Source organism: Macrobrachium nipponense, chromosome 1 (genome assembly GCF_015104395.2).
Source record: "Macrobrachium nipponense isolate FS-2020 chromosome 1, ASM1510439v2, whole genome shotgun sequence".
Lineage (NCBI taxonomy): Eukaryota > Metazoa > Arthropoda > Malacostraca > Decapoda > Palaemonidae > Macrobrachium > Macrobrachium nipponense.
Window position 1 is genome coordinate 168,573,731 of NC_087200.1, and position 17,649 is coordinate 168,591,379.

General features: G+C 38.4%; 1 protein-coding gene across 1 annotated transcript in view; it reads left to right on the forward strand.

Annotated features, from left to right (window-relative positions):
- Positions 1-14,426, forward strand: part of LOC135219808 (mitochondrial import receptor subunit TOM40 homolog 1-like) — a 76,757-nt gene extending 62,331 nt beyond the window's left edge. Inside the window, exon 6 of the mRNA XM_064256892.1 lies at positions 14,164-14,426. Within this exon, the coding sequence (XP_064112962.1) occupies positions 14,164-14,303 (140 nt within the window). The 3' untranslated portion in view covers positions 14,304-14,426. The remainder of the gene's footprint in view (positions 1-14,163) is intronic.
- Positions 14,427-17,649: the final 3,223 nt, after the last annotated feature.

Sequence of the window (17,649 nt, forward strand, 5' to 3'; positions counted from 1 at the left end):
CCGGAGGATAAAACTCGAAGTCCTCAATCCTTCGAGTTCCACACTCCGGCCACTCTCCATGGGTTCTCCATAGAGAAAGCTGGTAGCGACTCGTAAGGTGGTAGCTGGAGAATACCAGCACTTGCTACTGGGGAGACTGGATGAGGAGCCTGAGCAAGCCCAGCTACTCGGTCCTCGTTCTCTCTAACTCTGTTAGAGAGATCTTGGATGGACTGGCCCGACTGAGACAGAGTGCTCGACAGTTGTGCGAACATCTGTTCGAACTTTGTTCCTAGGGCGGAGACTTGTGAGCCAACCATCTCACCTACCTGTTGCATCACCACTGCTGAGAAAGCAGTGGGATCAAAGGTGCTAGTCCCGCTACTCCCACCGGCGTTGCCGGAGTGGATGCGGTGGAGGCCGGAGAAGGCATTGGCTCAGCGGGAGCGCGAGCTTCTCCTTTAGAAGCCTTGCTTCTAGAGCTCTTGAATAGGAAGAGCTCGGCTTAGCCTTCACCGCGTCAGCATAGGAAGTCGAAGACTTTTTAGCTGAAGAAGACGACGACGACTTTTTAGAAGTCGTCTTAACAAGGGTCTTCGGTTCTCTCTGTCCCTTCACCTTTGGGGGTACAGAGAGAGCGGGAGAGCGGGTAGGGATCTCAGATCCCAAAAAGCCTTGGAAAGAAGCAGTAGAAGAAGGGACAGGAGAAGATCCAGGAGCGCCCAAGGAAAGACCTTGGGCACCCGACACACCTACCTCAACTAACAAATCCTCAGCACCTACCGCCATAGGCTCAATATTAAGGTCCAAGGTTGCGACGTCCGGGACCGTCTCCTGCGTGGCCACGGCCCCGAAAGACTGCTGCATCTCTTGCTGGATGGAGGCTATGAGAGGGGCTGCAGATATGGGGTCAACATACCCTGTTGACTTGCCACCGGGGAAGATCTGAATGGCCAGCTTCTTGTCCAAGATGTAAGGCTGGCCTTTGGCGGCGTTCTTCCCGAAGCCGCCCACCCAAGCTTTCAGGGTTGCTAGGGCGACTTCCCTCACACCGGCAGCCTGAAAGAGAAGGCGAAATGAAGCTTCTAATGGCGGAGCGGGGTTAACAAGCTTATGACTAAGTGTTGTTAGTAATACGATAAAAAAGTCTATAATCGACTTACCCCCTCCACCAGCTGACTGACCAGGTCGTAACAGATGGCGCAGGCTTCCGGGTGCCAGACGATCATGTCGTTGAAAGGCGTGGCACACGGGGCGTGAGACCTGCACTCATCGTGGGCGCAGGGGTCGTATAACGTCGCATTGCACCCAAGGACCTGACAGTTGGTAGCCTGTAAGTGGAAAGATACATAAGTATCAGGAGAACACTTTACAGACTAACAATTGCTCCGCTGGTGCCGGAGCGAGAAAGTTAGATTAAACCAGAGCCCCGCCATAATACGTGTGGTAGCAAGATGGTTGGAGTTGTCCAAGGCTACGCCGGAGACAAGAGATAGAATCCAACCAGGTGTGGTGGTGAAAATTGAAACCACGACGGAAAACGGCGGAGATGGCATACATATAAATATAAATCTAGGAATTCATCGTAAAATTAGGGTATATCCTTAAAATAACGAAATAAATATCAAATCTTTCCCCCCCGTCTACTAGAAGAGTGCCCGGGTAAGAAGCAAGCTCCCTTCCGGTAGCGGGGGAAAAAGGGAAGGATATAGTAGGCAAGCAATAGACCACTAGTAGTGACCACCCCGCCCGCTGGCGGAGCCAGCAAGCTATAACCAAAGGTGCCCCGGCTGCGGCGGAAGGCTCCTTTCGTTATAGCGGGGGAAAGGTGGGCTGAGCAACTGGGGGGGGGAGGGTTCTCGGCGTAACACGGCGGGAGAGAGAGAGAGAGGGGGGGTGGCCTACTCCTCCCCGTCCCAACAACTACCCGCTCGGTGACCCGGTACCCGAAACAAGTGGTCGCCCTATACCCCAGCTGGGGAGAACCCCTGGCCTCCTCAGAGAAGGAGGGAGGAAGGCAACTGAGGTTGTCATGGCAACCAAGGGGTCCCCCAGGCCCCTCCCTATACCTGGTAGGGAGGGAAGGGGAAGGGTAAGGTGCGATGGAACACGTGACCGCAAGTGGCCTAAGCCGCGATAGCAACACAACCGTGGAAGGGCCACGTGAACCAGGCTGTACCAATACATGGGACATGCACCGGCTAGGCTAATCCTAACACCCTAAAAAATAGAAACTAAAATTACATCGTAAAGATGGAAAAGACACTTTTAGTAGAAGAAAAGAAGCCCAGGAGGAGGCAAACTGTTCCGAGGAACAGAAGCCTACTCGGAGCCAGCGATAGCCGATGAAGAGCAAGAGCCGGGATGCTGGGCCAGAAACACAGAATAGCCCTAAATACCAAACTAAGAGAATTGGTAAATGGGCTAACCTAGCTAAAAAGGCGATGTAAAAAACGATGAACGTGATATAGTAAGCCCATAAGTATAAGAAGTCCCATATGGAAGACCGGGAATTCTTAAGGAGGCGGAGCAATTTTCGGGCGCCGCCACGAGTCGACCGAGGAACCGTATATGACCTATTAGAAGGAAAATACTGGTTCCTGGAAGACTAAAATACGGTAAAACACTACTTATGAGGCACTTAACTTAGCCGTTGCGATGGCAGCACGTTCCATAATGGAGGATGAGGTAAATCCAGAAAATAGTACACAAGCAAGAAAATGCGTACGACGCTTAGCGCTAATAATTAAGGATGACCGCTAGGGGCGCTGCTGTCCGTGGCGTCCCCTAGTAGTAGTAGTAGCGGCCACATCGCCCGTTGGTATCAGCTCTCTCTAGTGGGGATTTTTGTTCCCACTCGCCCCTATTCTCATACCGACACTTCTTTTAAAGAGTGAGCGAGTCAGTTTTACTGACATTTTCTTAATTTTGTTTTTCTCTGGTAATTTTAGATTAATTTTACCTAGAAAGAATGATATTAAGGATCCTTTCATAGGCCGACACGAGCTGAGCCCAGAAATAAATATTTATAAACATAACAACACAAACCAAAACAAACTGTAGCAACGACAGAGAATGAGTGTGCGTTTGTACACCACCTACACACATGATTGCATTTACCTTTTGGGTTTTAAAAATAAAAAATGAGAACATAGTAAAAAATCATAAGCGTAACAACAGGAACCAAAACAAATTAGCAAGTTCTCTGATGTCAGCAAGTGAGTTAAGTTTTCATATGTATGCTAGGCACATAATTATGTTTATCTTTTGGGTTATAAAAATTAAAAATTATAAAATACAGCAAATATATAAATAAGAGTAGTTTAAAATATAAATACGTAACATCATAAGCATAACAACACAAACTAAAACAAGCTGTAACAAGTTTTCCAGTGACTGAATGAGTTTGTGCTTTCTTATGTTTACTTGGCACATAATTGCATTTATCTTTTGCATTGTAACAGCACGAACCAAAACAAGTTTTAGCAAGTCCTCCAATGCCAGCAAATGAGTTTGTGAGTGTATTTAAGTTAGGAACATGATCGTGTTTATCTTTTGGTTTTTAGAAATTGTTAAAAAATTAGAAAATACAGTAAAAAATATAAATGAGGATAATGTCAAGTATATATTAGTACCTCGTTTCTCTAATGTTTCTTGTGTCAAACATTCCAATTTTTTAATGAAATTTTCAAGAAAATTTTGTATCTTGTTGAATGAATGCTTGTACTTCGAACTGACCGATTATCTTGTTTATATACTTGTATTCGACAGCCCACTGCGTCCTACAAGAAAAACTGTATTAACATGTTTTTTCATTTAGAACATATAGTTTAATAACCATATGTATTTTACAAAATAAATAAAAGAATAAAGCATTTCAATATAAAATTTAGCATGAATGATATATAAAATCTTACGTCACTGCAATGACTTCATGCGCAGCTGACTTGAAACGGAACGTGGAAGCGTTGATATATTGAGGAGAGAAGAGAGTTAAAATATTACTGTATGTATGTATGTAAAGGCAATAACAATTCACATAAAAAAATTTAATTTCACATTAAATTTAACATAATGATAAAATATGAAAATAATCAAATGGAATACAGAAACAATAAAAAAAAAAGAAGTTTTAATTGAACCAGAGTTTGGTGCACCAAGTGAGATGGTATAGTTTAACCATATTCAACAAAATAGTAAACGAAAGAACAACGCTTTTCACAATAAGATTTAGCACAAGCAATTAACAAAATCATTCGTCATTGCAGTGCATCAATAATGAATGATTGAGTTCAAGTTATCATGTGATGTGATATTGTTGAGGAGAGAAGAGGAGACAGTAAAATCTTTATTATAATATGCACGTAAAAGCAGTACCAGTTCACATAAAAAATCAATTTTATTTCACAATAAATTAAACATAATGATAAAACATGAAAACAATCAAATGCAAAACAGTAATAAAAAGAAAAAAAAAAAGGAAAGAAGTCTTACTTGAGCCATTGTTTGGTGCACTGAGTGAGATGATAGAGAGGAGAGGAGAGGAGAGGGAAGATGGGTGTATGCTTCCTACCAACTTACCAGCTGGGCTGGGATGATTAGTCACCCGTTTCTTTCTCTTACATTTGATTTGCCCAAATCACTTCTGTTTGTTACGGTAAAATAGCTATCTAGTGACAATTGATTTTTACGATTTTATACCACTGTAAAAGTAACTCGGCTCCATAATAAACAAACTGGTGCTGCGTTCAGCTTCTGCATGTCTGATTGTTTGTTTAAACGGCTTCCTTGTGAAAAGTTTTTGTATCTCTCCTTTTCTTACTTGCATTCTTTACTTATTGCTTATTTGTTTGCAAAATCCTCATGTTTTATTTTAATTTCTGCCGTTTGCCAACAGTAAGTTGAGGTATTGTGGCCTAATAATAACTGCCCTTGTTATAGGCAGGGGTTCCGTTCCCGGAGTGTGCTGATAAGCAAAAACCGCCAATAACTGAAACTTGGTGATTTATAGCGCCATAAATCGCCATCTAGCTCCATAAAACCGGATCGCCGATAACCGGGAACTGCCTGTAATCTCTTATGCAGTTAAGATCCAAGTATAAGCATGTCAACAATCATACATGCAGTTCTCTCTCTCTCTCTCTCTCTCTCTCTCTCTCTCTCTCTCTCTCTCTCTCTCTCTCTCTCTCTCTCTCTCTCTCACAGACACAATTGGACACACACTATTAATTCATTTGATTATCCTTTTATAATGTGAATAAAATTGATATTGTTACCAACCTTTGCCTACTGCAACCTTTTTGGTTTCCTCAAAGGGTTCCTGTCTCTCTTCCCTTCATCCCCCAGCCACCCTTGCACTATTTTCACCAAAAAGGTGATAAACCGTACGCGGAAACAAAATTTTTAGAAAAATTTGCTTTATATAACTATACTGTTTTATTACTTTACACTTTTAATTTAACTTTTGAACACATTAATAATAGAAAAATGTGAAAAGGGAAACTTTATGGGTTGGCTGGAACGAATTATCCTGATTCCCTTTATTTCTTATGGGGGTATTTGTTTCATATTTCAAACAACCTTCTGGAACGGATTAAGTTCAAAGTCTGAGGTACTACTCTAGTATACAAAATAAATTGTAAGTGTAACAACACCAACCAAAACAAGCTGGTGCAAGTTCTCCAGTGCCAGAGAATTTGTTTGCATTCATACTTACGTTAAGCACAGAATCGTGTTTATATTGTAGGCTGTAAAAATACAAAATAAAAGAGAAAATACAGTAAAAATATAAATGAAAATAGCATAAAATTTATGTACTCGTAAAAAATCCAAGGTGAAGAAAATAGTCATCCTGACAGCTCTGCACCTAACAAGTAAGTATGCTTAGTTGCAAAATTCAGTTCTTCACCTTGGAAGTGCAGTGATGAACTTTGTGTAAGGCAGCACAATTACCTGTAAAGTAATACCTCAATCTTACGCGATTTGATTTGCATGGATTCATGATAGTGCAAACGTTTCATTGGAACATAACTCATTTTCATACAGGAGTTTTTCACAGATGCATCCTTGAGAAATCCTGCCAAATTATTGAATTTTTATGTAATTTTTAGGTTTTCAAGCTTTTATGTGTAAATTAAATACAGGCGGTCCCCGGGTTACGACGGTTCCGGCTTACGACGTTCTGAGGTTACGACGCTTTTTCTTAAATATTCAATGGAAAAATCCGTCCTGGGTTACGACGCTTGTTCCGAGGTTACGACGCTGACGCTTCCGACGCTCCGAGTTAACGACGCTTTTAAAAAACGCATACTATGATAAAAATCCTTTATAGTTTAGCACAGTATATTAATAAAAATAAGTTTCTGGTTAGATTACAACAAAAATTTTGAGATTATGATGATTTTCGACACTTTTTATGTTGTATTTTTCTATGTTTTTTAGTGACGCCTCATATGCGGAACTAGTTTCCGAGCGAATGAATACATACTAGTTTACATATAACAGTCCAAAAGTGCAAATAATGAAAAAATCATTGCTTGTTTCCAGTAATAATAACAAAACGAAGTTTCTGGTTAGATTACAACGCAAATTCCAAGTATCCAAAGAGAGACATTATCCAGCAATTTGATCAGAGAGAGAGAGGAGAGAAGAGAGAGGGGAGAGAGAGGAGATGAGATAGAGAGAGAGAGAGAGAGAGAGAGAGAGAGAGGTGTCTTCCGACGCTCCGAGTTAAGGACAGAGAAGTGTTCGTTTCGTTAAACGGCCTCTGACTCATGCCAGTAAATGTTTTGTTGATACTAATAATATAAGCCTATTTAAAGATACGTTTACTTTAATTAGTCTATATGATACGTAAATAGTAATCAACTGTTCTTGTAGCCCTCAATATTTGGCAAAATCGAAGTATCCAAAGAGAGACATTATCCAGTACGTAATTTGATCAGAGAGAGAGAGAGAGAGAGAGAGAGAGAGAGAGATAGAGCGAGAGAGAGAGAGAGAGAGGAGAGAGGAGGAGACGCTTTGGCAACAATGGTCTCGGGGGTTTTTATAGCTTCCTTCTGCTTGATGATCGTGGATATTGTAGAAGGATTTCGACCATACTCGTTTGCCAAATCGACGATACGAACGCCACGTTCATGCTTTGCTATAATTTCATGTTTTGCTTCCATCGAAATCATTTTCTTGGGTTTTTTCTTATCACCTGCTTTGTCTTTAGCTTTGAGACCCATGGTTAATAATAAAATAGACAAAATAACACGAAAAATAGGCGCAAATACAACGAACTAAACAACGACGTGTTAACATGCAGCACCAACAAACAAACAGACTGAACGCCATTTATCGGTCGCCTATACAACTAACACTCATCGCAAAATCGTATCTCAAATATTTCGTTGTATATCAAAGCTTGTATTTTCGCAAATTTTCTGTTGTATCTCAAAACATTCGTATATTAGGGCAATCGTATGTCAAGTTTCCAATGTAATTTGATCAGAGAGAGAGAGAGAAGGAGAGAGGAGAGAGAGAGAGAGCAGAGAGATAGAGAGAGAGCGAGAGAGAGAGAGAGAGAGAGAGAGAGAGACGCTTTGGCAACAATGGTCTCGGGGATTGACGTAACGTTTATTTTCTGAACAGATAGGACAGAGAAGTGTTCGTTTCATTAAACGGCCTCTGACTCATGGCAGGAAATGTTTTGTTGATACTAATATATAAGCCTATTTAAAGATACATTTACTTTAATTAGTCTATATGATACGTAAATAGTAATCAGCTGTTCTTGTAGCCCTCAAGATTTTGCAAAATCACTCCAGGTTGTACATAAAACTTCAAGAATGTAGTGTCACCAGAGGATTACAATAGTTTTTACCTTCAAGAACCAGCATTCTTTATGAAAATAACTCCAGGTTGTACATAATACTACAGGAAAACAACATGTAGTGTAACCAAAGGATTACAAGTAAGGTTTTTATAACTTTTTATTAGTTTAAGACATATTTCCAAGCGTCGTTCCGGCTTACGACGATTTTCGGCTTACGACGCGTCTCAAGAACGGAACCCCCGTCGTAACCCGGGGACTGCCTGTAGTATATTAAATAATAATTATGATTCGCTCTCATGCTCTCTCCCTTTCTCTTTTACCGAGATGAGGGAAATTTTTATGTTAAGGGGGTCGGCCGGAACCCCTATATACAGTGTTATAGGGTGAAAAATGCAAAGTCATGAAAAAATTCATGGAGCTTCATGTTACTTTCGTAGTTACAAGGTAATTAGTAAACATAACTCAATAAGCCTAAAACATTCATCCGTACAAGAAAATGCAATATTTCTTCTGTTATCGTAAATTTTGATAATTATTGGCAAAGAAATTGTGAGAAATGGCATCTGTAGAGATTCCGTGGCTCGCAGAAGCGAGTATCTGGTTCAACCATGAATCAGTGCGACCATAGACTTCAAGTAGATTACACGTTCGAGTTTCACCTCGTGACTTTCGCTTGCTTTCACGTATGTTTATGTATGTTTCGGCAAGAAGTTCATCATGCCAATGAGGAAAAGACAAGGGAAACATCTCGCTAACATACAGACGAAGAAAAATCGCTCAAGCATTATTACAGAATATCATAATATACGCGTAGTTAGTGAAGAGAGAGGGGAGGGTTGCCTGACAGCACACGTCACACTATGCCCAAGGTTAAGATCTTTGAGCAAAGAGATCTTCATTTATGATAAATAACATAGTTTTGGTTTTTTAATACCCAAAATGGACTATGAAATTCATAATAATCATGATTTATTAAATTGTCTTTGTAAAAAGAGAGTACATCTTCGAGTTTCACTTCACCTCTGACATTCTTTTGCATTTATGTTTGTTTATCTTTGTTTCGGCAAGAATGTCATCATGCCAAAGAGGAAAATACAAGGAAAACATCTCGCTAACATACAGAAGAAGAAAATTCGCTGTAATAAGCCGAGTTAGTGAAGGGGAGAGAGGGGGTTACATCGGAAGGAGTGCCCCATCTTGCCTCAAGCAGTGCCCCAGGCTACGATATATGAGCAAAGGGATCATCATTTATGATTAAATTATGATAAATAAAATAGTTTTGGTTTATTAATACACAAAAAAGAAATATTCATTCATAATAATCATTATTTATTAACATTGTCTTTATAGAAATACAAAGGAAAACTTTGAACGCCTGTATCTCAAAACTATACTTATTGACCTTCAAAGTCTATCTCCTCACTTAGTTTTAAAGCTATAACATTGAAATTTGGTATATAACTCAGAAAGACATTATAGAACAATCAAATAGAGCCCTTTTTTCCAATTTTTGTTTCGTCTTTTTTTTATAAATTTTTTTCTCGTGATTTATAGGGTTTATTTTTTGACCATATTGAAAAATTCATATCTAGCAAAAAATTACTTTTAGAAAAAAAAACTCTCCATTTGATTGGAGGTCTACATCAGGTCTATATATGGTAGTAATCCCAGGTCTTAATATTAAATATCAAGGGAGGAGATAGAATTTGAAAAATGGTTATTTTCGGGATAAATCGCCCTGGCTTCACAAAACCGAAGGTCAGAGGCGAAAATCATATGCGGTTTGGAGATGTCCCAAGTCACCTTATTAAGTGGTATGAATGTCAAAGTCCTGTCGTTAAAAATCGGCATTAGCCGGCCGGCCCCCTTAAATGTATATATTTATTGATATTTCAGATAATAGATTAATTAGTTAATAATATAACTGTAATTACAAAATTCATGTGATATAGTATATTAGAAATATCCTTTCTGTCAACTTGTGCTTTAATTCAAAGAGAAGCTCGAAGCCAGAATAGTCAAATATGTCAAGTTAATGTGACAAGTGGGCGGAGTGTTGCCATTAGCAGGTCACTTGAGGTTTAATAATTCTCTCTCTCTCTCATTTGTAGTCAGTGGTAGATAATTTTAAATTGATCTAATTTTCTAGAACTGTAAATGCGCCATTTTAAAACATAGACATATAACTAAGAGCTAGTTTAGTCCAAGTAAAAAGCACTGTTCATGGAAAGGAATTTTAGAACAAGGAGAAAAAGAATAAAGAATTTCTTGAAAATGAGGTGGAAAAGACTTCTGAAAATAAATTGGTTAGAAGGGGGAAAGAAGTGAAAATAGTATGTATGTTATCTTCACACATTCCTATATTTTTTACCAACCATTTATTTCTTTTTTTAAGGGTAATGTATTGACCTAACCTTTAAATGAAATTACAGTAACTTTAATTTCATTAAAAGTTACCTTAACACTTAGGGAGCATGGGTTAGGGTCATATTTAGTGTTCAAACTTTAGAAATAAGCATTTACATAGTAGCAATTTTAGAGACTGCCAAACTTACACAAAAGTTCCCCTTGCACGAGGGGGTCTGGAACCAACCTTGCATAAGTTTGAGGTATTTCTTTACCATTTGTTTTGCCTGTGCTTCATTAAAATATAATGTAATATTTCTTTCTTCTGTATTAACCAACTTTACTGATTTACAGGGTATTTTAAAGGGAGGGTTTGGTAGTTAACTTTTGGGTTCACATTTTTTCTAACCTAACCAGTTTGTAGTCTGGGAAAATCACTAATCCGGCACCCTGCAGGCCCCAGTGACGCCAGATTAGTGATGTTCGACCTGTACCACTCAATATAGCCTATATATATGAAGTATTTTAATTGAGATATGCTAGGCTGGCTTTCAGTATAAAACACCCTAGCCTACATGTTTAAGAAATACTGTAAATTTGGAACAAATTATAACAATACTGATAGATATTAATTTAAAATATAGCTCTGCCCAATATAGCTACTTGTGTGGTATCTTAATATTGATTTGCTAGGCTATTTTTGATTATAAATACCCTAACTTACCAGTATCAGAAATAATCCTGTAAATTTTTGAAAATTGTACAAAAAATTGATTTGTAGTATTTATAATATTTTTCTAACCACTGTAGTCTACATATGTGGTACTGTATTTTTTAATGTAAATGTACTAGGGTAGCACTTTTTTATTTTTATGCAACAAAAAACTGCCCTGCATCTAATATGGTCTTATTGTGAATGGGAGGCCAATCACCGTACCTAGCCTAAGGCAAGCATATTGGGTAGGCACAAAAATTAGTGTAAGTTGTGTTAATGGAATTAAAGTATGAAATCGTATGTAAATCTACACTCACAATTAAAGGAAACTAAATTAAAGGTAATTTTAAGTTGCCAGAGTTATAGCCTGAGTAAGTAAATCTTAGTTTATGTACAATTCACAGAATAATTTAACGGCAGGGGAACACGTGGCATTACTCAATTAAATAGATTCAGTGCACTATGGTATAGGGAGAATCTGTCCTCAGATTAAATAAATTATTGATGATGGCAACGGGATTTGTTGGTGTGGAATTCATGCACACGTGTGTCAGGAAACTATCACTAATGAATTAACACTGGCCATCGACTTCTGAAAGGCAGAGAGATGTCTGATGCGTATAAATTCACCTCAGTATACCCATCTTATGAACATAAAGATAGGTAGTTAATTCACTTCTATTATTGCCACGGGAATAATTATGTACCTCATTAATCAACTTAATTCAAGAAAGTGCTTTAGAGGGATTTTACACTGCTCTTGTAGGTTAGCAAGGGAATGAATAATAAAAGGTGAAAAGGTTGGGAGAAAAAGATAAAGATTAAGGGCAGATTCTTCTCTGTTTCCAGATGTACCTGATGCAATTGGGTATGCTCTTAGCAAATGCATCAGTGTGCTCTTATTTCCTTCAGCAGATTTAGGCAGGCTAAATCAGTGGGGTCTTGGTGAGCCGTCACAGACAAGAGGTGGTCTGCCCTGAAAAAAGTTTGGTTAAGGACTCTGGAAGGAGATCTGGCCAGAAGTCTCTCTCTTGCTACTGACTTGGCTTTAATAGTCCTCTTTCCCGCCAGTTGGATCTCCTGTGGTGATTTTCTCCCATGTACAATCTGGAATACAAAAGGGAACTAGCCAGCAGAAGTAGAATACAAGAGTCTGGAAGAGGTGCAGACCAGTTAATCAATCAGGTGTTCTCTATGGGATGATATTGGAAAGGGGAGATGATGGATGGCCTTGGACACTGAACCCCCTAAAAGTACCCTCTGACTCCTCAAAGTTATTTAAAAACACTGAATGCAAAAGAACCTTTGAGTGCAGAGTAGATTTAGTGCTGCTTATAAACTTCAGAATCTTGGAGTGGGTGGATATATTTGAGGTTTACTTCAAGTTTGCCTTACAGGTAGGCAGCAGAGTTGTTGTTGATGGGATCGTTAGTAAACCAAAACCTGTTGTGTCTGCAGTTCCAGAGGGTAGTATCCTTTGCCCACTGTTATTTTTAAATGAATATAAATGATATGGAATTTGGCTTGGAAAACTAAGATTGCTCAGTATGCCGATTATGTAACATTTGTGGGTATAGTAGTAAAGTCTCCAATCATAATAAATGAAACTACCCTTAGTCTCAGCCGTGACATGGAGCAGATTAGTGAATGGTATAGTCGGTGGGATATGAGGCTGAACTCCAGTAAAATTAAAACTATTGATTAGCAGATCTTGTACAGATTTTCCACCCCATCCTCCCCTTCAGGTGGATGGGACTCAGTTGAATGAGTCTGAAGCTCTAACTATTCTAGTTATAACTTTTGACCTTCATCTTTGTTTCACTTTGAGAAACATCTAATGAAACTTTCAGCAAATGCCATACAAAAGTTATGTATTGCATGTAAGGCCTCACATACTGTATTTATAATATTTATAACTGACAAAATCACTGCAACCTGTTTTAGGTCATTTGTGCTTCCTTTACTTGAAAACTGTTCTCTGGTGTGGTTGTCTGCTTCTGCTATTCTATCTCTTTTAGAGAGAGTGGTTCGTATTGGTAGGTTTCCGTTTCCTAATATTACTAGTGATGACTTTGACCATTGACAGATGATCTCTTGTTTGTCACTTTTTCATAAGTTGCACTTTAACAGATCTTCCTCATTCATAGTTAAGTTCAAGCAAAGATGTAGTGCATTAGTACCCTAATACAATTCTTTCATTTTAATAATTTATGTAATTATCATCTATTAACTTTGTTTAATAGGTGATCTCGTCTGTATTTTCCTTTACCTACTGTTACTTTTTTCTAAACCATATTCTGTGGAAGCTTGAATTTAAAGTCAGTGGCCCTTGTGGGCTTGTTCCATATGAATAGTTTCATCTGCAAAATAATAATAATACGGACCTAATAATAGGTGGTCCTGATTAACGGCAGGGGATCCGTGCCTGGCTTAGTGCCGATAACCGAAAAATCACAGTAATTTTGGTAATAAATGGCATTTATGATGCTGTAAGCGCTGTTGATTAACTGCTTACCAATGCCAAAAATCTTTTTAGTGATGTTTTTAGCCAAGTGTCATAAAACTGAAGTGCTGTTAACTGATGCCACCGATAAGCAAGGTCTGCCTGTAATAATAATGATTTTGTATTCATATTAGAGAATTTTATTTTTTACTGCAGTACAGTATTTTTCCTATTTATGACTGTAAAGGCTTTATATTGAACTGATGTCACTTGCTTATTTATGAGTTTTACTTTAGTCATGTGATAGTTGATGAATGTAACCTAATCTGTGTAGTATCCATTACATAATTCTTCTAGAAAGGAAGTATTTTGTGTTGATACAGTAGAGTGACAAGCACAGTTGACAATATGTGACGTTAAGGTTAAGTCTGTTAACTTAAAAAAATGACATTTTATAATTAGCATGACCTTCTAGAATGGTACTGCCTATAGTGCATCATATAGCATTCTTTATTGTGGTCAGTATTAAAGGTTCTCATGTCCTTTGGCTGCAGCCTGCATTTGTTTCCATGTTTTACCCCAACTATCCAACTCCGTTTATTTTGTTTTTGTGTGGTTTGGCAGAACTATTTTTGGGGGCATTGTGATGTGATATTTTTCTGTATTGTGTGTGTGTGTTTTTTTTTTTTGCTGCTGTCATTCCAGCTAGTTTATTGTCATTTGACTGTGTATAGTGATTTTTTTTTTTTTTTTTTTTAACTACTAGTACCCACATATTTGTTTAATTGCTTACTTTTGCGGTAAAGGAATACAGCGATCCCAGATACTGAAAGATTCATGTTTATTATATTTTCTTCACAGGAACTCTGGATTCAAATTGGACTGTTGGAGCTGTTATGGAGAAGAAATTAATGCCCTTACCATTCACCTTAGCATTATCTGCGATGTTAAATCATCCTAAGAATCAGTTTAAAATTGGATGTGGATTTATAATAGGATAGAATAGTCTGGAAAGTGTGATAGTCTGTTGATTTTTCTGCATTTCTTCCTCCCCCTCCATATGCACTGTACTTCCAACATGAGATGACCAAAATGTCTACTTGGAGGGGGGGGGAATGTATCAATATCAAGTAATGGGTTTTTGGAATGTATATAAAGTTAGGAATATTAGCGATAACCATATGGCATTCCTTAGTTTCACAAAGGAATAGAAATATCAACAAGTACCATGTACTTTTAAATGCAACATGACTAAATAAAGATAAAAAAAAAAAATAGTTCCAGCCCAAGAAATGTGTCATGAACTACTGTTGTGTGCATTGTGGGATTTTGAAGCTGTAACACAAAGTTTCATAGATGCAATAATTGTATAGTTTCAAGTCTCAGTAGCATTCCTCAAGAACAAATTGTGTTGACACCATGACATATTAACGACTCGGTGCTTAGATGGTATTCATTGTGGAATCTTTATTAGAAACAATATACACAGGACCTTGATCTACCATATTTCAGTTGAAGTTTTGCAGCAAGTTTATGATATAATAGGAGTTGAAATGTTTTAACTTATAGATCGTTAAAAGATATTTTAATATTTTATTGACTGGCATTGGCATCATTGTACATAGTTAAAAACAGAATGGTAGCAAATCTTGAAAATAACCACATCTAGAGGACATCTTTCTCATGTGGATGTCATGCATTTGTTGAGGTCTCAAAAATGTTTTAAGCATGAAAAAGTTGTCCCATCTGTGTATTAGAATATGGTAATGGGCCATTTACACAAGTTACTTGAAAATCAGTGTGAATTATACAATTATGGACCCTTGCAAGACACATTCATTTTTTGTGGCATAAATATAATGCCAAGCCTACAAACTCCTGTCATTACTGTTATGAGGTTTCTATCTCGTCTTCAATGTGATTATTTGTATTATGCCTATGTTGTTTCTCACATATGGCCTCATGAATTGCAGTGGTCTGTAAATAACAGTTAATTTCTGCTTGTTTTAACAAGTATGCATAATACAGTAATCAAATGCAACTTACTAACAGACGAGTAACATTTATTTTAATAAGTATTTTGATAATTTTATGTCAATACAATATATACTACAAACAATCAGAGGAATTTTGTAATTACCAATGTTTATGAAAGCCCCTTTCTGTTCCAAAAGAAAAATTTCTTTCTTTCTATTCAGCTACTAGTCGTCTGTATTCCATCAGTGTGTATGAACATTAGTTTTTGTCATTTTGTCAGTGATACCTAATGCAAAAATTGTAGATAATCTTATGGTGTCATGTTGTTGGAATTTTTTTGATAATTGTTAACATGTACAAAAAGATATGAAGGTTCTTTTATAATGCCTTTTATTTTCCTTTGAAGGAACTTTTTAGTGAACTCACAACATAAGTACTCTAGACTAAGGAAGATAAATATTTTTTTATGGTGGTATACCATTTTATTAATCCAAGTACTTACTTGCACTGCCTAACAATTAATGTAAATTATGGTGTCTTCAAACAGTCTTGATCTGAACCAAGAAAATTTGTAAAGTACTTGCTAATATTCGGCACTTTAATTTTATTTTTTATTTCCAGCACATTTTACATAAATTACATTAAGATGAGCAATCTACTTAATTTTAAATTACAAAAATATTTCTTTGACACAGAAAATAAAACAGCCTAGAAAACAGATTTTGACTAAATAAACTTATTTTTGGTAGCTACAATGAGCCCTCAAAGGAGTTTACTTTCATGGTCCCTGGGGAACTCATAAGACAGAATAGTAACCAATATCAAAGATAGAGTAGAAAAGGACACAAGAGTGGAGTGATCTTTCTCTTGCCTAATGCTGTACCCAGTTTGTTCATACGTGGAACAAACCTTTGGTCTTAACAATAGGATAATCTTCTAGCCCAGCTGGAAAGTGGTTAAAAACAAATATTGTACTGTTAGGAATCTGGCAACTTGTGTGTATACAAAGTGGAGGCTGGTCACCAACCATCCATGGAGCCTTGTGATGCACCCGTCTTTCTTCAACCACCTTGTGTGTGTGTAATCATGGATTCAGCCAAGAATTCTAAGCCCCATCAACGCTTGTGTCCGGGAGTCCCAGGATTTCCTTGTTTGAAGTTTTGACTGACCCCCATTCCACTTGCAGTAGGTGCTGTTCCAATTTTTGCAATATCACTAACCCTTGCCCAGAAAGTCATTCCTGGTCTGTGTCACAGTGGAAGAGTTACTAAAAGAAGGGGGAGCACCATAGGATTTTCACTTGTCCTTCTTGGAAAGGATTCACACCTCCCTGAGTGGACAATTCTACTTCCCCTTCCAGAATTTTTCCCTCTTGCTTCGTCTTCCATTGATGCCCTTTCTCCCTCCTTTTCTTCTACTGATTTGTCTTTGGAAGTATTGGGAGCTGTGAAGGGCAATTTTGTGTATAACATTGCCCCCTTTCTTGCAGAAGGTAATCTCCCTCCCATAAGAGAGGAGGCAACTCCATCATATTCCTTTCTTTCAGATACGGTTTCACACAAGATAATGGCTGTATGGGCTTCCCTAGCCCTGTGAAGTACCCCGTCCTTAGAAGGCCTATTGTTGCATTTCATGGCTGCTCACTCTCCCCCTCCAGCTGCCCTGGCAGTCCCCCCCCTCCTCATGGTCCCCACTACTTTGGTGCTCATGTGCTGCCACTTAGCGGGATGCCATCAACAACTATGATGCACCCTGGGTTGCCCTTTATCTCGCCATCAATGAAGACATCGACTCGGGCTACCAGTCCAAATGCCGCGACATCACTCTCAGCAGCTCCTCCACCTGTCACGTCACTCCTACCGCCTGTTTCCATGCCGTCACTTCCAGCTTCATCCATGACGTCATTGCAGTCAGTTGTCAACCCATCAGAGGCATTCTTTCAAGCAATGGTTGATAGGCGGGACTGTATTACACAAGAGGTATCCTGGATTTTCAAACGAGAAGCATCTCAGGTCAAGAGCTCCTTTGCCCTTCTCCCCCTTGTTCTAGGGCCAGACAGAGGATTCAGGATTTTGTTGCTTCTTTCTCCGAGAGTGAACGTGACTCTTCCCTTCATGTACGTGGACTTGTTCCAGTTCGTGATGATCTTCCCTCTCCTCAGAGTCCTCAAGCTAGTTCTTCATTTAAGTTACGGCCTCTGAGAGAGAGGTCCGCTTCAGGTTCGATATGAAATAAAAAAAAAAATTTTCAACACCAAGAGTTGAAACTGGGAATACGAATATAGAAAGAAACACTAACACAACAGAGGTTTATTTACAAGCTTACTAACAAAGGTAAATGCAGAATGGTATCTCCTATTTACATAAAAAG